This window comes from Monodelphis domestica, chromosome 6 (assembly GCF_027887165.1).
Source record: "Monodelphis domestica isolate mMonDom1 chromosome 6, mMonDom1.pri, whole genome shotgun sequence".
NCBI lineage: Eukaryota > Metazoa > Chordata > Mammalia > Didelphimorphia > Didelphidae > Monodelphis > Monodelphis domestica.
Genome location: NC_077232.1, coordinates 8,014,431 through 8,036,633, shown reverse-complemented (window position 1 = coordinate 8,036,633; position 22,203 = coordinate 8,014,431). Strand labels below are relative to the sequence as shown.

Here is a 22,203-nt window from a genome sequence, read left to right as displayed (position 1 = left end):
ATGCTAATCAATTCTAATCCAATGTGTATTATCGATTCTAAGGCAGAAGGCAAAGGTTTAAAATAATAATAATCATCTCTGGGGACACATAAAAAGGCAAAAGACTGCTGCTGCCCTAAAGGAGAACCCAGTCTGATAAGTGAGCCAACATGAAAATAATTGTGTACAAACAAGCTCCAAACAGGACAGGCTGGTGATCTTGAGAGAAAGCACTAACATTAAGGGAGGGCAGGAAAGATTTCTTGTAGAAGGTGGGATTTTAGCCAAGACTTGAAGGAAGCCAGGGGGCAGAAATGAAGAGAAAGTATATTTGAAACAGAGGGACTGAAAAGCTAAGGGGCCAGGTCATGAAGAGCTTGAAAAACTCTCCCTTTCAATAACCTCCAGGGGCTCCCTGTTACCTTTAGTCACTACCAGATGCTCTATGTTTCTACACCACAAACATCTTTTTTTTTTTTTTAACTCTTCTCTTCCATCTTAGAATCAATACTGTGTGGGGCAGCTGGGTGTCTCAGTGGATTGAGAACCAGACCCAGAGATGGAAGGTCCTATCTTCCCAGCTGTGTGACCCTGGGCAAGTCATTTAACCCCCACTGCCTAGCCCTGTACCACTCCTCTGCCTTGTGAGGGTTTACAAAAATAATAATAATGATCAACAAGGCAAGGATCCAAGTCCAAGGGGCTCCTGGGGGCAAAGGCTCTGTGCTGCCTTGGAAGGAGCAGATGGAGGCTGAATGCCGAAGGAAGCCGCCCCTCCACGAAAGTGTCTCCAGTGGAAGCCAGATGTGACTTCTTTCACAACATGAGGAACGTGGAAGTCCGGATTGACGATGGCAGGCAGGGCTATAAGCCACAGCACGTCCCCACCATCTTGAGATGGGAAGGAGGTAGAGAATGGTGGGTGCAAAATGCCAGAAAACGATGATTACAATTGTACCAACATGCAGTCTGGGGGAAAGAATAAAAACCTTTAAAAGAAAAAAAGGTCATGGGAGGAGGCACTAGCACTGAGGGAAAGGGAAAGGCTTCCTGCCTAAGATATCCGTAAGCTAGGAGAACCGCGGTCCCAGCAATCGCTAATGACACAGGCGAGGAGGGTCCGGCGTGCCGGCCATCCTGAGGGCCTGGCTTTTAATTATGGGAGGAGGCGGACCTTTGGCGTTCCGCCCCCTATTCCTTCTCGCGCTCTACGCGTGCGCATCTCCCCATGCCCGCTGGCTGGCCCCAACGCGCGTGCGCATGGCCGGACTGGGGAGAAGGGGTTGAGACGCTGGGAGAAGGTGGCGTTACTAGGTGCAGGCGGTGCGCCTGCGCGCGGAGGCCCGGTGGGCGGAACTGAACGGAGCTTGTGGAGGCACAGTTCCTGCGCGCGAAGGAGTTTGGCGGGTTTTTATCTTTCTTTCCGTGTCTCTCCTCTGGGTTCCCGGCGAACTGGCCGGCAAGATGGGACCCAAAGACCGCAATACCACGTCAGCCGAGCGTCTAGCCGGCGAGCTGCAAATATTCGGTCTGGACTGTGAGCCGGCGGCCTACGAGAAGCGTGAGTGCGGGGCGGGGGAGCGAGTACCCCACCTGGTGCCCCGCCGAACCTTTGCCTTGGATATGCCCCTCACCCAGGATGCCCTCCTCCTCAAGCCCCACTGGTTCTGCTAGAAGCTTACCCCGACCCCGGAGCACTGAGTGCTTGAGTGTCCGCGAGCGCGCGTGGACCCCACGTTGGTGCCCCCATCCTCTGCCCCAGAAGAGTGTGATCTTTCCGCAGAGCCGGAGTCCGACCTGGTACCCGTGCACTTACCAGAGAGCAAGGACGTTTTCATTAAGCGCCTACTGTATGCGAGGGGCTGAGTCGGGAGGCTCCCGGTGCCCTCTTTAGACCTTTCTAGCGGACCAGGCTGGAGGAGGTCCCACCCCCCTTACCTGCCTCTGGACTCGGCTTCCCTGCGCCTTTCTTGGGCACAATGTGTCCTCTCCACCCAGTGCCCGCCGATGCCCACCATCACTTCTCCCTCTAGCACCTGCATCTTTCTTGAGCACAGATTGCCCTCTGCTCTGCCCACGTCCCAGGGCATGACTTCTCCATCTCCAGTGCCCTTTTTGGGCACAGAGTGTCCTTTCCACTCTGCCCACCAATGCCTGGCCTCCGCCTTTCTCTTGTTTAATCACATTTTATTTTCCCCCAATTACATGTAAAGGTAGTTTATGCTTCCATCTTTCTAAAATGCAGAAAGCCAACTGCTCCCTGCCCAGGGCAGTGAGTGTGGGCCAGAGATGCCCAGGTGCCAGTGTACTCCCTGGCGAGTGGGAGGGGGGGGAGATCTTGAAGGGGAAGAGAGTGAAGGAGACACTTCTTGGGAAGCTTTTCTCATCTCCAGTCTCTGTGTTCTCACGGTTTGGCCTCACGCTGCTGTCACTGGGCATGGATGGGCTGCCCAGCTCCACACTCTTTACCCCACATCAGTTCATGTGGTTGTCTCTAGGCTTTTCCCAAGTCCTGTTGCTGGGCATTCAGCTTCGAGTAGTCATCGCAGCCCTTCCCAATGGATGGCATCCCCTCAGCTCCCAGTCTTTGCCACCACAGAGAGAACTGCTGTCACTTCCTTTTCCCTTTTCTTTGATCTTTTTGGGATTGGGACCTAAAAGTGGCACGTCCCCTGCAGCATTTATCGTTTTCCTCTTCTTTCATATTGGTCAATCCAGTCGATGTGAGTTGTTTAAGTTTTAATCAAGAGGAATTTGGAGCATTTTTTCTTAGACTGTAGATGACTTTGATGTCGTCTTCTGAAAATTGCCTCTTATCTTTTGACATGACTTGTGTTTTCTTTCTTTTTGGTTCTAAGGCAGAAGAGCAGTAAAGGCTGGGCAATGGGGGATCAGCGACTTGCCTAGGATTACAAGCAAATGATTTGTATTCCTATAAATTTGACTTGGTTCTCTATATATTTGAGAAATGAGGCCTTTATCAGAGAAATGTTTCCCCCAGCTTTCTGCTTTCCTTCTTGGTTGCATTGGTTTTGTTTACACAAGAACTTTTTCATTTAATATAACAAAATTATCCATTTTACATCCTGTATTTGATCATAAATTCTTTATCCATGAACCTAGACAAGTAAACTTTTCCATTCCCCCTTAATTTGCTTTATTTAATTACCCTTTATGTCCAGATCATGTACCCATGTTGACCTTATCTTGGGATGTGGTGGGAGATGTTGGGGTATCCCCCAGTCTCTGCTGTACCATTTTCCAGTTTCCCCAACAGTTTTTGTCAGGTGGTGAGTTCTTGTCCCAAAAGCTGGGGTCTTTTGGTCATTTATTACTAGGTTTTATGTACCTAAATTAGTCCACTGAGCCACCACTGTTTTCTTAGGCAGTACCAGTTTCCTCTGATGATTGCCACTTTGTACTACAGTTTGAGAGCTGGTACAGCCAGGCCATCTTCCTTCACTTTTTTTTCTTTGATTCCCCAATATTCTTGACATTTTGTTCTTTTTTCTAACTCTATAAAGTATTTTTTAGACAGTTTGGAATGGCACCAAATACCTAGATAAATTTAAGTAGAATTGTCCTTTTTATCATATTTCTCTGCCCACCCATGAACAATTAATATTTTTCCCAGGTTAGATCTGACTTTGTGTGAAAAGTGTTTTGTTATTGAGTGCGTTTAGTTCCTGGGTTTGTCTGGGCAGGTAGCCTCCCAAGTATTTTATATTATCTATGGTAATATTCCTATGTTGTATTATTTGTTTGTATGATATATTTTTTATTATTTTTATAAAATATTATTTTTGCATATTTGATTTATATTATCAATGGGATTTCTTTTTCTGTCTCTTGTTGCTAGGCTTTGTTGGTAATATAAAGGGATGCTGATGATTTGTGTAGGTGTATTTTCTATTCTGCAACTTTGCTTAAAGTTGCTCATTGTTTCAACAAATTTTTAAATTGATTCTCTGGGATTCTCATCTGCCAAAAGAAATAGTTTTTTGTTTCTTCATTGCCAATTCTAATTCCTTCAATTTCCTTTTCTTCTCTTAGTGCTATAGTGAACCCTTCTAGTACAATATTAAACATTTCCTTAAATTCTCGGCCCTGTTTTTCAAAGAGGCTCCTGGAAATAAAACAGCCTCACTCAGAAGGTCCTGCCTGTATGGAATGCAATGTGACCAAAAACACCATTAGGACTCTTAGAATGATGGGAAATTCTAAATCTCCAAGCTGAGAGGCATAGATCCCTTCTAGGGAAGTTTCTAACTGTATCAGAAAGGGACTGCTTTGATTTTTTTCATAAACTGAAAATCGTTTTTAAAGAATTGAAAAAAGGTGGGCTCTGGAGGTGGTTTTCAATTTTATCTTGAGATGTAAAACCTTTCAAGCAGGTTGAGGACTCAGCTGTTTGTTGTTTCTTTGTCCCTATAGTGGCAGAGCTGTGTCCTCTTTATTGGGAATCAGAAGATGAGCTGGTGGCCGCACTAGTAGCCTTTAGCACCAACACTGGCAAGGTGTTCCTTACCTTGGAGAACCTCAGCTCCTTTGAAAATGAGGTAAGATAAATTAGGTGAACATAGAATAGTATACCTGTCAGATCTGTAGGAAAGGAAAGGATCTAAGACCTAGCAAGAGATAGAGAATATTACACAATGTAAAATGAATAATTTTGATTACATTAAATTTAAAAAGTTTTGTGCAAGCAAAATTAGAAGGGAAGCAACAAATTGGGGGGTAATCTTTATAACTAAAACCTGACAAAGGTCTAATTTCTCAAACTTATAAGGAGCTAAGTCAATTGTACAAAAAAATCAGGCCATTCCCCAATTGATAAATGGGCAAGGGACATGAATAGGCAATTTTCAGATAAAGAAATCAAAACTATTAATAAGTACATGAAAAAGTGTTCTAAACCTCTCCTAATTAGAGAAATACAAATCAAAACAACTTTAAGGTACCACCTCACACCTAGCACATTGGCCAATATGACAGTAAAGGAAAATAATAAATGTTGGAGGGGATGTGGTAAAATTGTGACACTAATGCATTGTGAATCGAACCAACCATTCTGGAGGGCAATTTGGAATTATGTGCAAAGGGCTTTAAAAGACTGTCTGCCATAGCACTGCTGGGTTTGTACCCCAAAGAGATAATAAGGAAAAAGACTTGTACAAGAATATTCATAGCTGCGCTCTTTGTGGTGGCAAAAAGCTGGAAAATGAGGGGATGCCCCTCAATTGGGGAATGACTGAACACATTGTGGTCCATGTTGGTGATGGAATACTATTGTGCTGAAAGGAGTAATGAACTGGAGGAATTCCATGTGAACTGGAACGCCCTCCAGGAAGCGATGCAGAGTGAGAGGAGCAGAACCAAGAGAACATTGTACACAGAAAGTGATACACTGTGCTACAATCGAATGTAACTGACTGCTACTAGCAGCAATGCAATGACCCAGGACAATCCTGAGGGACTTAACAGAAAGAACACTATCCATATCCTGAGAAAGACCTGTGGGAGCAGAAATGCAGAGGGCAAACATCACATGGTTTGATGGGGATATGTCTGCGGATTTTGGCTTTAAATGCTCACTACTGCAAATATGAACATGGAAATGGGTTTTGAACATATACATTGTAAAGATGATTTTAGCTTTGTGTCTTGAAATCTAAATAATTGGTCACCAGGGAAAATTCCCAAATAATAAAATACCCAAGTCAGCTGGGAATTATGGTGACTTTAATTAATATAGAGAGAAGGAATTAAGGGGGAGAGAGAGAGAGAGAGAAAGAGAGAAGAATTAATTTAAACTGCTTTGGCTCAGGCTGAGCCAGGCCGTAGTTAAAGGCCTTAGCCAAAGTGGCCTCCCTGAGCCTAAGGGAAAGGGAGTCAGTCTTATCACTCACCACGAGACCCTCTCCAAGGAAGCTGTCTGAGTGAGATCCTCCAGGCTGAGCCCCAGTCCTGAACTGAACTGCAAATCCAATTGCACTCCGAACTGAATTCAATTTGCCTGAACTGACTTTTTAGCCTCCTTTTAATGAAATTTTCTCTTATGTCACCTCCCCTAAATTTTCACATCTACCAATCACAGTAGATGCTTTTTCCAGGACTGCCTATTCTTTAGTTCTCACCTTCTTTGATTAGATTTTCTCCAGTCCTGTCCACTCTTTAGTTCTCACCTTCTCTGGTTAGATTATATCTTCTGAGGTACTTCACACTTCTTTGTTAAGCTTACCTTTTGTGAGTTACTTGACCTTTTTGTGATTAATTTAACCTTTATAGGTACTTAACACCCTTTTGTATTAGATCTAAAAAAGACTTAGCTTAAGTTTTAGCTTCACTATAAGGTATGAGTTAAGTACCTTCATTGTTCAACAAGTTCAATCAGGAGTTTACAACTTTATCTTCCCCTAAAGTATGTCTAATTAGGGTGGAGTAATTTCCAAGTTCACAACATATAGCCCAGTGGAATTGCTCGTCAGCTCAGGGGAGGGGGAGGGAAGAGAGGAAGAAAAGAACATAAATCATGTAACTGTGGAAAAATATTCTTAATTTAATTTCTTAAAGAGAAAGAAAGAAAGAAAAGTAGTTAAGAGCAGTGTTTAAAGAAGTGGATGGTCTCCTTTATGTTTCTGAGACCTGGAAACCATCTCCCAGGCAGATGCCCAGTGTCCATCATTGAGTTCAAATCCCAGGAACATGCAAGGCCTGCAACTGAAGGGCTTTTTTTAACCTGAGTTGTGTCAATTTAGGGAGTCCAATTCTTGCTTGACCACAGCCTGGGCCTGAAGTCAGGTAAGCTTGAGTTCAAATCCAGCCTCAGGCACTCACTAACCATGTGACCCTCAGCAAGTTAGCAAGTAAGTCTGCCACCATTTCTTCAGCCATAAAATGAGGAGGATAATAAAAACCCTGACATCCCAGTATGAGTGTGAGGATAAAATAAGATAATATTTGAGTTTCCTTTTTTTTTTTAAACCCTTTCTGTCTTAGAAGCAACTTTTAAGAAGGGCAAAGGAGAAAGGCTCTTTACATGAGTCAAAGAAAAGTAAGGCATTCTCCCTTTATTTTTTTTTAACCTTTCCCTTCTTAGAATCAGTACTGTATATTGGTTCTAAAGCAGAAGAGCAGTGAGGGCTAGACTCTTGGGGTTAAGTGACTTGCCTAGGATCACCCAACTAGGAAGTGTTTGAAACCAGATTGGAACCCAGGACCTCCTGTCCCCAGGCCTGCTCTATCCACTGAGCAACCCAGCTATCCCATCTCCTTCCCTTTCACGGTGAACTTCTGGAACAATCTCTTCCCTACCCCCATTTCGTTCAGCCTCTATTTTGCTTTGAGGGGAGAAAGTGGTGCTTTGTCCATGATTGGCTCCCTCATGGCCCTCATCCTCCTGACAGTACTCCCTGTGCTCCGCAGGGATCTCCCAAGTGCCTGAGGCTCTAACCGATCTTCCTTGTGCTTTCTGCAGCTGTCTGTGCACTGACCACCCTTCCTATGAATTTCTCTTCTCTTTCTCGGCTCCTCGGATCCCATTCATTCCCTTCTAATCTTCTCTTGCTTCTCTTGGCTCCCTGCTCTCTTCCCAGGCCTTCTGTCCCTCATGTTCTTCCATGGTGTCACAGCTCTGGCCCATGAGCCCCCACCCAGGCTGGACCTCAGGCCCAGACAGCAGTCCCTGGAAATTCCACTAATCCTCAAACTCAGCCAACTGATGCCCTGTGTGCACTGTTTGCTGTTTCTTCTGAGTTATTCCTGGCCATCATCATCTCCCACATTTGTCTCTCACCTCCACGGTGGACTCTCAAGGCCCATGGATGGCAGCTGTTAGTATCCCTGGTGTTCTGGGACACACCCTGGACAGTGATGGTCACTCTCTCCCTGCCTCCTCCTCTGTCACACTCCAGAGAAGCTCAGAAGTCGGCAGTGGTTCCAGTTTTCCCACTAAAGATTTCAGCTGACATCAGGGTCCTCCACAGGCCCCCTGTTTCCTGGCTCCCCTGCAGGAAATCCTCACAAACACATGTTCTTTCCGTCCGCGTCTCATCCCCCTCTTAGCCTGAAAGCCCTCCGGGGAGGGTCACTGGGTCTTTCTTCCCTGGCACCATATTCTCCTCCAGCCCTTGGTCTCTGTTTATTGAACAGAAGTGACAGCTTCAGGGCTTCGGCCCATCCTCAGTTACCGCCTTCTTTCTTCCACAGTTTCTGACCAAAAGAATCTCCAGGTCCCGCCAGGGCGCCACCAAGAAAGACAGCGGGCTCCCAGGAACCTGGGACATCGTCTCCATCCAAGAGCTGTATCCTTTTCCAGCGAGGACGCCGGCGCCAGGAGCTCGTCCGCAGGCCCGGCCCCTCGACCTGGGGTGGGTTCCTGGCGCGCGCTTGTTTCCCCTAACTAAGATGTCAGAATCGAGGTGGAGGCCAAAGAGGAGACCCTTTTGAACTCGTACGCGACACCGTCCAAGGTGAGTGCCCGATTCCGGGGAAAGTCGAGTCTCTGAACACGGTATTCCCAGCTCCCAGTTGTGTCCAAGGAAAGGAAGGACGGTCTGACACGTCACGGTGGTTCCAGGTGCTGAGACCGAGCTTGTCCCTGTCCCCCTTCGGGGTCAGACAAGGGTGACCGAGTCTGAAGGATGAAAAGACTGTACGAGGACCATCCGGCCCCAGGAGCCCCCAGGCTGATGGGCACAGGGCGGCTCCACAAGGATGCCCGGCAGGCAGCAGACGGGGAGCTCCTTTGGCAGGCCGGACCACCCCCTCTTACTTACAGTCTTGAAATCAGTCATTGCTGAGCGTCCCTTCCTAACTAGCCTGGCCTGTCGAGCCTCTAGGGGGAGCCCGAAGGCAGCCTCTGCCTGCCTGGCGTTCCAGGCAGGGCTTTTTTGGTTTGGGGTTTTTTTTCATCATTCCTCCTTTTCGGCCAAGTTATTCCCCTGGTGGCCTTCCTCCGGGATAGCAGAGCCCCGTTTTTTCCTCTTGTCTACAGTATGACAAAAAAGATTAGAGAAAATGGATTCCCAGCCGTCCAAAGCCCGTGAGTTTTCATCGCAGAACCAGGCACCTCCTGGGGCTTTTGTGATAGATGAGGTGAACGAAGCTAGCTGTGGGTCGTGTTCTCTCCAGGCATGAACTCAGATATGCCGTCTGGCCAGAGGCGGGCCATTTTCTCAAATAACTGGACACCAAAGAATGAGCAGGGGCTTGGCGCTAAGCCATCTCGGGGAAATATCAGGTCAAAATGGCTTGTGTTGTGGGGCTGCTCAGGGTCTCCTGGGGGATGGGAGAGCAGAAGGTGGCCTTCTGGTCACCCAGAAGTCCCTAGAAGAGGCTTTCCTGCCTTGTACTCTTTTTTTTTTTAAGACTTCAGGCTTTGGGATTTTATCAGTGTGGAGACCGCAGGCACTAAAGCAGATTTCAGTCCCCCCGTGGCTTACCAGAGGCCTTTGGAGAGTTGCTGTGGCCCAGAATCAATCCCCCAGTAGCCAGCCTACTGTCGGACCGCTAAAGACTAGCTAAAAAGGCCCTCGTTGAAGAGGGACACACTTCCACCCGTGTCCTGGACCGTCAGAGTGGGGGGCTTAGGAGGGCTTGCCATGGCTGCCGAGCCATCAGACTAGATCTTTTTATGAAATTTTAAGTGATTGAGTTTACGTATTGGAGTGTGCGTTTGGAGATGGGGTTGGATTCTAATTCTGGGCAGGCTTCCCTGGAATTTTGTGAGTCCAAAGAGCTCACGTAGTCCAACTCTTTCTGACTGTGGACTCTCCCTTTTCTTCTCAAGAGACCTTGCCTTGTCCAACGGCTTGAATCGGCCCCGATTTGTCTCTGTTTCCAGGGTTCTCAAAAGCGAAGCGTCAGCACCCCTGAGACTCCCCAGTCGAAACGGAATGTGTCGGCCGTGGCACGCAGCCCCCGTCTGCTTTTCTCCCCATCCAGCTTCTCTCCAAGGTATGGAGCACGATTCGGTTTTTGGAGGCAGAGCCGGTCTTGGTTATCACGAGCCCGAGAAGAGGGGGTGCTGGTGCCTCGGCCAGGGCTCCCTCCCGGTGTAAGCCTGGCGGACCGGCCTCTGCTCACGCTGCATCCTCTGGCTCTTCCTTTCTTTGTGGAAAATTACTGTATCTCTAGTCATTGAGGAAATTTGGATTGCGCCCAGTTTTCAAGGCCTTGTTTCCTTGATAAGGAGCTGCTGATAGCGTCTTGCCAGCTGTTTCAAATAGGATCCAATCTGCCTGTTTGTTGTTGGGTGGTTTTCATGGCTAAACTGTTAGGAGTTGTTGTTTTGTACATTTTTTCGGGGAACCTGACCCTTATTGGCTGTTACATAACCCACTTCTTGTCCCTCACTCAAGTTACACAGGGCTTAATGAACAGCTCTTTTCTCTTCCTTTGCCAAGGCAGCACGGCCACTCCGGAGAAGTTAGGGGCCTCGGCCTTATTTCTTGGAATCTTGGAAATCCACAAACAAGCATTTCTTGTGTGGAAACCATGGGGGCAGCCAAGTGGCACAGTGGAGAGAGCACCAGACCTGGAGTCAGGAAGGCTTGAGTTCAAATCCAGCCTCACTGTCTTATTTCCTAGCTGTGTGACCCTGGGCAAGTCACTTCACCCTGTTCATCTCCATTTCCTCATATGGACAAAGGAAACAGCAGACCGCTCCAATATCTTTGCCAAGAAAACCCCAAATGAGGTCATAAAGAGTCGGACACAACTGAAACAACAAATGTATAAACCATAACTCCTAGACTCCCTAAAATCAGGGATCAGGTGAGGAAAAGCAAAACTCATGTAGAGGAGGAGCAGCTGGGCATCTCAGTAGATAAAGAGCTAGGCCTAGAGACAGGAAGTCCTGAGTTCAAATCTGGCCTCAAACATGGCCTAGCTGCATGACCCTGGGCAAGTCACTTCACCCCCATTGCCCAGCCCTCACCACTCTTCTGCCTCAGAACTGCTACATAGGATTGATTTGAGGACAGAAGGTGAAGGTTATGAAATTTAATTTTTTTTTTACGAATCCTTTAGGGGGGTGAATGACAACCCTGTAGGGGTACAGCTCAGCTTCAACGTTTTCTCCAGTGTTTCCCTGCCATGACCTTCGAGGCCTGAGGCAGAAAACACTTTTGGTGGAACAACGGTCTTAACATTTTTTGGTTCTTTGGGAACATTATTGATATCTTTCCAATTCCAAATATATGCCTTCCCCTTCCCTACCCAGAGAGGCATCGTTTGTAACCAAAAATGGATGGATGAGTAGACAAGCAAATAAGTACCTAAAGAAGAGAGAAAGAAAGCAGGTCAGCAAAAGTGGCCAGCACGGAGGGGACAGAAGGCATTCTCCCCAGTGGGACGAGCCACGTTGTCTCCTCTTCCCCAGAAACTGCGTGCGCTGGGTCGTTCTTCAGCAGGGCGTCAGCCCTTTTGTTCTTACCCTTCGCTCCCTTGGCTGAGGGCGTCTTCTACAGTCCTTCCAGGCCTCAGTCACGGTGCTCGTGGCCCGGGGATGCCCCTTACATTCAGATGGCAGAGTTGGGTTGGCATTTCCCCGGGCCACAGGCACCTGCCTTGTTTCCGCCCCCGTGCCCTAACTATCCTGACACATTTCGAGGCTTTCTTCTTGCTTTGGCTGCCGTGGGGGACGTGCCTGGCAGTTCACCAACATTTCTTTTTGCCTCTCCAGAAGTTAAAGCTTGCAATGCAGACCCGTGCCACCTTGGGATGGGAGGGCCGGGCTGGGCCCCTCCCTGGAGGCGGGCGGCTCCCTTCCTGCCCTCGTGAATGGGCTCCCCAGAACTTTAAGGGGTGACCCAAGGCTGCTCCCCGGGGCCCTGTCCAGGAGGGATGTTCTTTCACCATGAGACACGTGGGCCACAGGAAGGGAGAGGCAGGAGGAGAAGCCCACGGGTGCTGTCGTGGCCGTTCCTGAGGCCCCGGCGGATCAGGCCAAGTCACCAAAGGGTTTCGTGACTTTGAAATGGTTTCTAAGTGACTTAGCAGCGGGAAGACATTCAAATACCCTGCTCTGCCTGGCTCGGTTTGAGACTCGGCCACCCAGCCTGGGAGAGGGTCCCAAACCCACCAGGTCTGTCGTCCCAGGGCCAGGCTTCAAACCCTCCCAAACAGGCCACTCCACCCGCCTGCGAGGCCTGCAGAGGACAGAGAGAGGCTAGGGAGGGATGCTGTGCCCTGAGCGCCACTAGCCGTGGGCAGCTCACCCCGCGCTCAGAGGGCCATCAGACGCCAGCGTTTCCCAGGCACGTCACCAAGCTAAGGCTGTGCAGGACGGCCTCTGGGCTGGGCAGATGAGGCCTGATGAACAGAGGGAGGGCGCTGGAGCGAAGAAGCCTTGGGGGAGGGGGGCCGGGGGCAGAGAGCCGAGAGATGGAGGCCGAGTGGCGAGGGGCCTGGGAAGGTGGGAGGAGCCTCGAGTGCCCCACGGGGAACTTTCTGTTTGATCCTGGGGGTGGCCAAAAGCCCCGGCGCTTCATACGGGTTCTCTGGGCACAGCCGCAGAGCTTTTTCAGACAGAGCTTACTGCTGTCTAAAACAGGGCCGGGGAACAGCCGGGTGTGAGCGATGGCCATGGCATGGCACGTAACTGGACCCGTTGAGTGTGGGGCTGCTGGTGCTTGGCCCCCGGGACTGGCCTGGGTTTTCTTGGCAAAGATCCTGCCTGTGGCGGTTTGCCATTTCCTTCATCAGTGAAGTATGGCAGAAGTTAAGTGACTTGCCCAGGGTCGTGGGGCTAGTGAGTGGCTGAGGCCACCTTTGAACCGCCATGAATAGAAAACCTGCTTCGTTGCCCTTCTCTACATTGTCCACACACACTGCCGACCCTGGACAGGCACAGAAACTGTCAGCCTCAGGCTCAGACATCAAAGATCCCTCGCCGGGGGCTAAAAATAAGATGGCATCTGAGGCGTGATTTGGGAGCAATTCAGAGGGTTGTTTTTGTTTTCTTGAACTGAGTGCCAAAGCGGATCCTCAGCCTCTGCCGCCTCCGCCTGGATTAGCGTTAATGAACTTTCCTCCCTTAAGTTCTTTGTTCTGTCAAACAGCTGTGGAGCAGACCCCAAAACACATAAACATGTTTAAGTTGGGGAGGTGCGGGGCCTGCTGAATTGTGCCCTGGCCGGGCCACGTCTGGGGGACCCCCAGCTTCCCCCTTCGCCTGCTGTTTTCCCCGGCTTGGAGACGGGCACAAAGATGAGGCGAGCTGGGGCTCGGGCAGGCTGATCCAAGTTGGGGGGCCAGAAGCAGAGTGGTGCTATGGGGTGGTTGTGTTCCTGATCCCAGAGCAGTTGCTCTCAGTGGGGATCGCAGACTCCTCCGGCACTGCTCAGGGAGGCCCCAACATCTGGATGGCGATTCAGACACGTTTGGGGGGGTACAACTCCCCAGGCAGCCCGGCCTTCCCCAGGAGCTCCCCGTAGTTCAGGGGGTGCTTGGTTTTATATGGGGGAACAGTGGCACCCTAAAATACATTCCCGTATCCAGACCCTCCAGCATTTTCCATACTTCTCTGAGTGATGGGAGCTCCCGCCTCATGGCCAACATGGCGCCCAGCGAGGCCTGTTTTTTCCCTGCCCAGCGCCACTCCCTCTCAGAAGTACAGCTCCAGGAGCAGCCGGGGAGAAGTCGTGACCTCGTTCGGCTCCACCCAAGGGAAGTCCTGGTCTGGGAGAGGAGGAGGAGGCCGCCTCGCCGTGAAGGTCTTGGACGCTGCCAGATCCCTCTCTGGGAGCTACAAATCCATGTTCCAGAAGCTCACGGATGTCCGAGAAGGTGATTTCCATCCCCGGCGATGCTCGCGGATGCAGAGACCTCTGGCGGGACTTCAGTGGTCCCCGGCCTTTGGCTGTCCTGGCCAGCGGGATGTCGGGGCCTCGCCACCACGGCCAGCGGCTGAGCTGGTCACGCCACTTGTTCCGCCGCGTGTGCCCCTTCAGGCGTCGGGCCTCGCCCTGGGCAGGCCATGCAGCTTGGTGACCCTTGTCCTCAGTTTCCTGGCCTGGGACTCGAGAATGCTGTGAGCGCCGCTGCCATCGCGGCCAGCCAGCCGTGCCCATCCCTCTCCCAGGGCCGCTGCTTTATTTGGGGAGCTGAGGCTTAGGAAGGGGCTCCGGCCCAGGTGATTTTGTGAGCAGCCTGGGACCGAAAGCTTGGGTTTTCTTTGATTTGGCTGCTTCCCTCGATGCGTGGGGGCAGGTGGAGAAACTCTGCCCAGACCTGGGATGGGTGCAGGCTGCCCCGTAGAGTGGGGGGGGGGGGGGGGCCTCGGTCAGCTCTCACCACCCGTGTTGGCCTCACCACGCTCTCCCCTCGGGGGCTCTTCTCCTCGCCTTGGCCAGTTGCTTCTCTTAACCTTAACTCTGGCTTGTCTTGGGTTTTCTCCGACTTCAGTTCTCACCTGCAAGATTGAAGAGCTTGGCTACGAGCTGAAGGAGCTTCACCAGATCGAGGCTTTTAGTCCCATCCTGGTGCCAGCCCAGGTGAGTGGGTGCTGGTGATGCCCCCCGCCTTCCTCTCAGCCCTCTCGCCTCAGCACCCCCATTGGGCTAACCTGAGCCCCTGTGGCCCGTTGGGGGTAGATTCTTGTAAATGACGGTCAGGTTCACTGCCCGTTCTGCCGCGGGGAAGCTGTGGGGAACGTGCCGGCCCTGAGGGCTATGGCCCAGCGGCAGCAGAGCCCTGCTAGGACCAGTGTCCAGGGGCGGGCTGCCCTTCCAGCTCCGCCCTGGAGCAGACACCAGACAGGGTCCCTCCGTCCCTCTCTTCTTCTCTCATTCATTGAGCAGTGAGCCCCACACCCCGGCCACCGTGGCCACTCTGGGCTGAGCTCTGCCTGCTGGCATTTTAAGCCCCGAGCTGCCCTCCGTGGCTTCGATGGGCCCGTGGGTCCATCTTGGGCTGCCACTCTGTTGTGGCCTCTTTTCTTCCCAGGAACCGGTCACTGTGCTGGGACAGATTGGTTGTGATAGCAACGGGAAGCTGAACCCCAAATCAGTGATTCTGGAAGGAGACCGAGAGCATTCCCTGGGGGTGCAGATCCCGGTGGATCTCTCGGAGCTCAAGGAATATTCTCTGTTTCCTGGCCAGGTGAGGCTTCCGGCATCCCCCAGGGGTCTAGGGCACAGAGCTGCCTCTTGTATCCTGACCCCCCCAACAAGTTCCTGGCACTAGGAGGGGCCCCCCACCCCCAGGTCTGGGACAGAGTGGGGTGACGCTTTCTTGGCTCCTCTGTGGGGATACCAGAGTAGCTCAGGTCTGGCTAGAGGGGGCAGAAGGGTGGAGAGGAGCAGCTTCAGGGTTGGGGGGCTCCTCGCCTCCTTCAGCTTCCAGTGTCCTGCCCTTGTGTTTCAGGTGGTCGTCATGGATGGAACCAACTCAACAGGAAAGAGATTCATCGCTACTAAACTCTACGAGGTAACAAGCTTGCTCCCGGCGCCCCCCAGGGTCGCTCCTCCCTTCCTGGACCTCCTCCGGGCCACCCCCAAAGGGGCCTCGACAGGGCCTTTGCCGCACCTGTGTGGGGCCTTTGGCCCAGGACCGTGGCGGGCGTGCTCACGGGCATCCCGAGCCCGGCCGCTTTGGAAGCTCCTGCCCTCCCCGCCTCGTGTGAGCTTTTGCCGCACAAGCCCCCGTCTCCAGGCCAGGCGGTAAATGCCGGGGGGCGGGCAGACTCTGGCACTGTCCTGGCCACCTTCGAGGCTTCTTCTCGTTTTTCAGGGGGCGCCCCTTCCTTTCTACCAGCCCACAGAAGAGGATGGAGGTGAGTCTGGGTAAAGCGGGCCTGTCTGGACAGGCGGGCAGGGCTGCCACCCGACAGAGTGACCGGGGTCTGGGCCTGGAGCGTGCTCCGGTCTGTGTGCGGGCAGCCTGGCTGCGGGGTGGCAGCAACGACGGCAAAGGGGGTGCAAGCAGCACTTTGGGTCAGGCCAACGGGAGGGACCTGATGCGAATCCTGGCCCTGGAGTGTTTCTGAGGATCGTTTGAAAGCCCGGCCAGATGGGGCTCGTGAAAGAATGTCTGCGGCAAGGGGGCGCCTTGGGGGAGGCTGGCGGACACCCCCCCCCCTACACGGTCTGACAGCGGCCTCTCCCTGAGACTCGCCGTCCCTGACAGATTCGGACCAGCGAATGGTCCTGGTCGCCTGCGGGCCTTACACCACGTCTGACAGCATCACGTACGATCCCATGATGGACCTGATCGGCGTCATCAGCCGAGACCAGCCGGATGTCTGCATTCTGGTAAGAGACCCCCCGGAGCATCGGCCGGAGGCGCCTGGGGGTCGGCTCTCGGCCTCGCCTCCCGTGACCGCCGTGTTGGGAGGTACGTGTTGTCTGGGTGTCCAGGAGAGGGGGTGAAGCGTGTGGCCGGGGCGCCTCCTCTGACCGCGTCCTCAAGCGGGGTGGCCGCTCTGGGTGGGTTTGAGGCTTTAAACCCTGACTTACCGCGTCTGAGAATCCGTGCCCAGAAGCCGTTCCGAGGCACAAGGACAGCACAGAGTAGGCCGGGGGGTTCAGGGACTTGCGCAGGGTCACACCACCAGGAGGGTCCTCCCCTCTCCAGCCTGGGCTCTCCATCCACCGAGTCACCCAGCTGCCTCTTCCGACCGGAGTCTCGTGGGCCTGGCAGTCGGCGCCCCCTTCCTTGGGGCGGGGCTGGGGAGGACCTTAGCGGGGCCCCCATCTGGGCATCCCCTGCTTAAGCTGGGCTCCAGGAACTTGGCTGGTTTCCTGGTTCTGTCCAAGGGATCGGGCACAGACAAGGCGACAACCCCCTCCAGGCCTGGAGCCCATCGCAGGGGCAGAGCACGCCGGCTGCTTGGCTCGCCACCGTTCTGGGGCGCCCTGCTGACCGCCGCCTCTGTTTCTCCTCCTGTCTCTGCAGCTGGGCCCCTTCCTAGACGCCAAACACGAGCAGGTGGAGGTAAGAAATCCCACTGGCGCTGCTTCTCCCCGGGCCAGGACAGGGTCACCCCAGGGGCTCGGTCTCTGGAGCATACAGCCGGCCCAGGGTTCCCTCCGTCCCTTCCAGCGGGGCCAGGCCTTCGGTGTTGTGGAGCCTCAATCTGTGGGTGCCCAAACACCTTCTGCCCCCCAGCGAGGCGCTCTGGGGCACGTCCCACCCGGCTCCTGGGGCTCTTGGACAAAGGGCCCTTCGCGGGGTTCCTCTCAGCCAGGGTCCTGCTGCCTCCAGACCGTCCCTTCCCTCTCTTCCAGAACTGTCAGCTGACCATCTCCTTCGAAGAAGTGTTCAAGAAGTGTCTGTGGTCAATTATCGAGGGCACGAGAAGGTAAGGACGAGCGCCGGGAGCAGCCTGCCCCTGCCCCTGCCCCCTCACGCCCCCTTGTGGCTGTGGCAAGTAGCCCCCTGCAGGCCTGGATTCGGAGAGTTTTTGTAACTTCCTATAAAGGGGGGAAGAGACTGTTGGAGGAGAGAGCGAGCCCCCGGCCCCGGAGAGAGGGCAGCCCGCTGATGGGCCTGTCGCTGCTGTCCGAGAGCAGGAAGTTCAGATATTCCCCAAACGAGCCGTCTGCGCCCCGAGAAGGCCGCCTTCGGCCTCTCCGGCGTGAGAACGATCCCAGAGGTGATACGTCCGAGGAGGCTTCTGACCTGGTGGGAGGTGGGGCCGGGGCAGGGCCGAGACCCCTCTGTCCTTGGCTCCCCAGGGCATTGTGGGGGCGGGAGGGGGGGTCCTGGTTTTGGCCTCCCACCTCCACGTGGTACCGAGGGACAAAACAAAGAACAGAGCGGTCATTGTTCCCGGAGCCGTACGCGGCACCACCAGGCCCTTTCATCTGCTGCCAGGGACTCCGGGGAGGGGGGCTCCCAAATGACGCGGACCCTCCCTGGGTGGCAGGAGTTCAGAGAGGAGGCGAGCTGTCCTAGCCACCAAGCAAGCCCTGAGCCCATGGAGCAGTGCAGGAAGCCGGGAGGCGGCTCCTGCCCCTCGGGGCTCCCTAGTTCCCAGGCTGGCCGGGACTGAGGGAGAGGCTGTGGGAACCCTCCCACCACCGTGGATGAAGTTGTGCAATCCAGCTGCATAGCTGGAATTTTCCTCCCGATCCTCCCCCCACAGCTGGTTCCCAGCCACAAGCAGCCGGCTGCGTTTCCTCTCGAACAAAAGCTCTCTGACCGCCTCTGTTGGCAGCCGGGTGAGCCCGCGGACCCTGGCCCTGGGAGCAGGGCCTTCAAGGGGCTGCGCCTTGGGCGTCCTCCTGACAACACACAGACCCCGGCTGTGCACAGGCCTTTGTCAGCCCCACCGGGACGGCGGAGCGGGGAAGCCTAGTGGTTCTGCCGGGGCCATCCCGGGACCCTGGAGTGTGGAGCAGAACAGGAGCCATGTGCTCTGAGTACAGAGCTCCAGGGAGGTCCAGAGAGCGGGGAGCATCCCCCCTGCCACGGACTGGGGGAGCAGGAGGGAGGGAAGGATGAGCTGCGGGGAGTGGCGCCCCCAGCCTGGCCCTCCTACCAGAGGCAGCGCACCAAACACGGCTCCCCGGCTGTTTTTCTCCTGCCCCTTGTGTGGGGCCCAAGAAAGCTAACAGTGGAACCCCGAGCAGCTTGGCTGTTTTTCCCCTCAAGGAGCCCCATCACCCTAAATAAGGCTGGGCCCTTGTTAGAAGCAGGGCTCGTTTTCAGGAGGGCTGTGGAGGCGTCTCAAAGGCGCCTGTGGTGGCGGAGGGGCTTTTGTTGGTCTAAAGACCGGAAAAGGGACCTTGTTTGGCTTTTCCCCCTACAGACACCCTCCAGGGTCCAGCTTTATTTTTTTCCTGCATCTGTTCTTTTTGTTGAATTTTTTTCCTCATTTTCCCATAGAAACCACTTTTGACACTCGTTTTCTGGCATTTTGCTGTTCTGAGTCTGTCCCACCCGCCCCGCGGTGGTAAATAGCCTGAGATAGGTTAGATGCGAGCTTTTGTGCCTGTTCCCGGCCTCAGGACTGAAGGGCGACAGGCCGAGGCTGCCTGCTTGTTCCCAGGAGCGGCGGGAGGCCCTGCGGCCACCTTGCGAAGTCGGTCCTGGGTCGGGTCTCAAGCGGAGGTTCTCTGCCTCTTTTCCGCGGCTGCTGCATCCCTGTCTGGAGGGTGCTCTGCTGAGGCGGGAAGTTTTAGGGATAAGCACTCACAAGACCAAACCCCGAAAGGGAAGGGCCCTGGCACTGATCTCCTCGAGTCCCCCTCGTTTTTGACACCGGACAACCTGGAGGCCCAGAGCCGTCCAGAGAAGGAGCAGAGCCGGAGGCGGCATTCAGACCCTCCACATCCACTCATTCCCCCCAATGCCTCCCCGTGTAATGTCCTAAAGGATTGGGGAGAGCCGCGGCACAGACAGGGATGCCCCAGGCGAGGCCCAGGGCCTGAGGAGAAGGTTGATGTTTGTACTGGGAGAGCCACAGTCTGAACTCTGACCTCCCCGTGCTGGACGGCTTTATTGGGAACTTCACAAACAACATGAACGTTCCATAAACAAAGAACAGGAATGATGGCGTGGCGGGTCACAGATCCGGTTTATTTGTTGCTCTTTTTTGGCGTCACTGCTTACCACAGACACCCCGGGGTCCCCCTAGCCTCTGCCCCCCAAATTCTCCTTTTCCCAAGTCCAGTCCAGCAGAACAAACTCGTGTATCGTTTGTGGCTAAAAATGTGTCTCTGCACTTCCGATCGGTCCTGTGATCCTCGGTGACGATTCCTTCCCTGAGGCCCTTGGGGGGAGACTGTCCCACAGGGAAATGGGCCTCCCCAGGAAGGACGGGGCCTGCCTCCTCCCTCAGGCTGCTCCGCAGTGATGGGCCTCTCTGTTCTCTGATGCATAGTTCGGGCACCCACCTTGTGTTCGTGCCGTCCCTGCGAGACGTGCACCATCAGCCTGTGTACCCCCAGCCGCCCTTCAGCTACCCGGAGCTCCCCAAAGAGGACAAGCAGGTACTGGTCACCCCCCGAGGCCCGGCTGAATCTTGTCCCGAGCTTGACAGCTTAGGCTGTTGGGCTCAGTCTGAGAAGAGGAAGGGGGGATGCATGTGCGGCCTTGTGTTGGCGTTCAAAAACGAGGGTGCCAGCTGAGGGGAGGCCCGCCTGGCTTCTGGGAATGAAGGGACACCCCTGGGGTCTGCCCTGCCCGTCCCGCCTCTGGAGCAAAGGCCGCCCGGGGTTCACCCACCATCTGGCTCTCTGCAGACGGGCGGGATGCCCAGGCCCGAGGGTGTGGGAGGAAGGGCCGCTCTGTGCGGTGTGGCCTCGACGGGGCCCGAGCTGCAGAGACCCCGAAGCGTGGTCAGTCGGTATCCCGGGGGAGCTGGGCCTGCCGATGCTCGGGAGGGTTCCTGGGCAGACAGGTCGTGGGGGGGAGACGGGCAGAGACCCCGCACAGCCGCCCAGGCCCGCGCTTCCCGTGGCCTGGGCTTGGCCTCCCTTCTCTGGGTCACCACGAGCCCAGTGGGTGCCTTGAAGGCCCGTCCTCTCCCGCCAGCGCGTCCACTTCGTGTCTGACCCCTGCACCCTCTCCGTAAACGGCGTCGTCTTGGGCTTGACCTCGACGGACCTGCTCTTTCACATGGGGGCCGAGGAGATCAGCAGGTAGGAGGCCGCTGGCCGCGGCCAGCCTTCGGGGACGCCCGACGAGCCCGTGCCGTGCTCTCCGTGGCCGCCCCCGAGAGCCTTTTGCTCCCGCTCTGGCCGGGGGTGTCCCCAATCAAGCCAGCCGGACTCCCACCCCCAGACCCCTCTGTCCACCCTCCAAGCCAGGACCAGGGGAGGGGAGGGGGCGGCAGTGCCCGAGTTCCTTCTGCTCTCAACGGGGGCTGGGGGGCTGCTTTTGCTGCAAAGGCGGCTCTGGAGGGAAAACAGGGCGACCCCAGCCAAATGTTTGAGGCCTCCGGGGGTCACGGAGGGGAAGGAATGCGTGAGGCAGGTGTGGGCTGGGACGCCAGGCTCCGGAGGGTCTGCGCGGGATGCCTCCCGCCCCCAGCTGCACCCTCACTGCCCACCGCCGGGCTCTGTCCCTTCCTTCCCCAGCTCGTCCAGCACCTCGGACAGGTTCAGCCGCATCCTCAAGCACATCCTGACCCAGAGGAGGTGAGGCCATGTGGGGGGCCTACAAGGGGGGTCCTTTTGTCCAACGTTCCCCCATTTCAGTTAAGGGATTTCCTCCTCACCTGGACCAGAGGGCCCTCGCCACTCCCTACTCTCGCCTGCTTGGGGCAGGCCCCGCCACTCTGCCTCAGTTTCCCCATCTGTGACTGAGTCCAAAGGGGGAGAGGCTCCGTGTCGGCCTGACCCGTCTTGGCTCTGCCTTCGTAGCTACTATCCCCTGTACCCCCCCTTTGAGGAGATGAGCATCGACTTTGAGCACTTCTACTCGTACGCCCAGCTGCCGGTCACGCCGGACGTGTTCATCGTGCCCTCGGAGCTGCGCTACTTCGTGAAGGTGCGTCTGGGGTCGGCGTGGGGGGCCAAGCTGTCGCCCTTCTCCTCCCTGCCCCCACACACGCCCACGGTTGGGCCGGGACTTGTTTGAGGTGGCCCCCTCCGGCCTCAGTCTCCTCAGCTAGAGAATGGGCCCCTCGCCGAGCGCCAGATCCACTTGGAAGAGAATCTGAGAGGCCGGAAACCCTGCAGGGCAAAGGCCGGAGTCAGGGAGGCCGAGGTTCCGACCCTGCCTCGGATTGGCCTGGCCGGGTGACCCTGGGCAGGTCATTTGCCTCTGTTTTCTGGACTGTGACAGCAGCCCCCTCCCAGGGCGCTCGTGCCCGGCATATAGCAGGTGCTTAATAACTGTTGGCCCTGGTGGGGTGGATCCTCAGACCCTGCCCGGGCCAGGCAGCCCCTTCGTATCCCAGCCAAGGGGGCCACGCCGCTCCCGCTGGGCAGAGGCAGGATCGGAATCCGGGGCCTCGGCCTCCTCCAGCTCCGAGGGCAGCCCCTGAAGGCCGCACGTTCTCCTTCCTTTGCAGGACATCCTGGGCTGTGTGTGCGTGAACCCCGGCCGCCTGACCAAGGGCCAGGTGGGGGGCACCTTCGGCCGCCTGTACATCAGCCGGCAGCCCGCGGGCGGCGACACGAGGAAGAGCCCGTGCACGGCGGCCCAGGTGGTCAGGATCTGACGCCTTTCCCAGGCCCCTGTGCCCCCCCCCCCCCCCCCCCGGCGGCGGCCGTCCCCGCCATCGGGGCGTTTCCTACAAGAATTAAAGCTGCTTCCATCCTCCGTGTG

The 22,203-nt window shown here is 55.0% G+C and overlaps 1 protein-coding gene across 1 annotated transcript; it reads left to right on the top strand.

Moving 5' to 3' along the window:
* The first annotated feature begins 1,236 nt into the window (after positions 1-1,236).
* On the top strand, positions 1,237-22,197 carry LOC100030274 (DNA polymerase alpha 2, accessory subunit). The gene is made up of 18 exons (XM_056801363.1): positions 1,237-1,540; positions 4,414-4,538; positions 8,188-8,282; positions 8,393-8,450; positions 9,824-9,936; positions 13,577-13,770; positions 14,389-14,477; positions 14,929-15,084; positions 15,349-15,411; positions 15,715-15,757; positions 16,111-16,235; positions 16,879-16,917; positions 17,211-17,284; positions 19,811-19,919; positions 20,464-20,570; positions 21,009-21,068; positions 21,294-21,420; positions 21,947-22,197. Exons 1-18 carry the CDS (start codon positions 1,444-1,446, stop codon positions 22,094-22,096), a joined length of 1,824 nt encoding a protein of 607 aa, XP_056657341.1. The 5' UTR covers positions 1,237-1,443; the 3' UTR covers positions 22,097-22,197.
* Positions 22,198-22,203: the final 6 nt, after the last annotated feature.

Coding starts and splice junctions, on each gene's coding strand:
- LOC100030274 (XM_056801363.1), top strand. CDS start 1,444: ATGGGACCCAAAGACCGCAATACCACGTCAGCCGAGCGTCTAGCCGGC. Junction 1,541..4,413: donor GCCGGCGGCCTACGAGAAGC/GTGAGTGCGGGG, acceptor TTGTCCCTATAG/TGGCAGAGCTGTGTCCTCTT. Junction 15,085..15,348: donor ATTCTCTGTTTCCTGGCCAG/GTGAGGCTTCCG, acceptor CTTGTGTTTCAG/GTGGTCGTCATGGATGGAAC.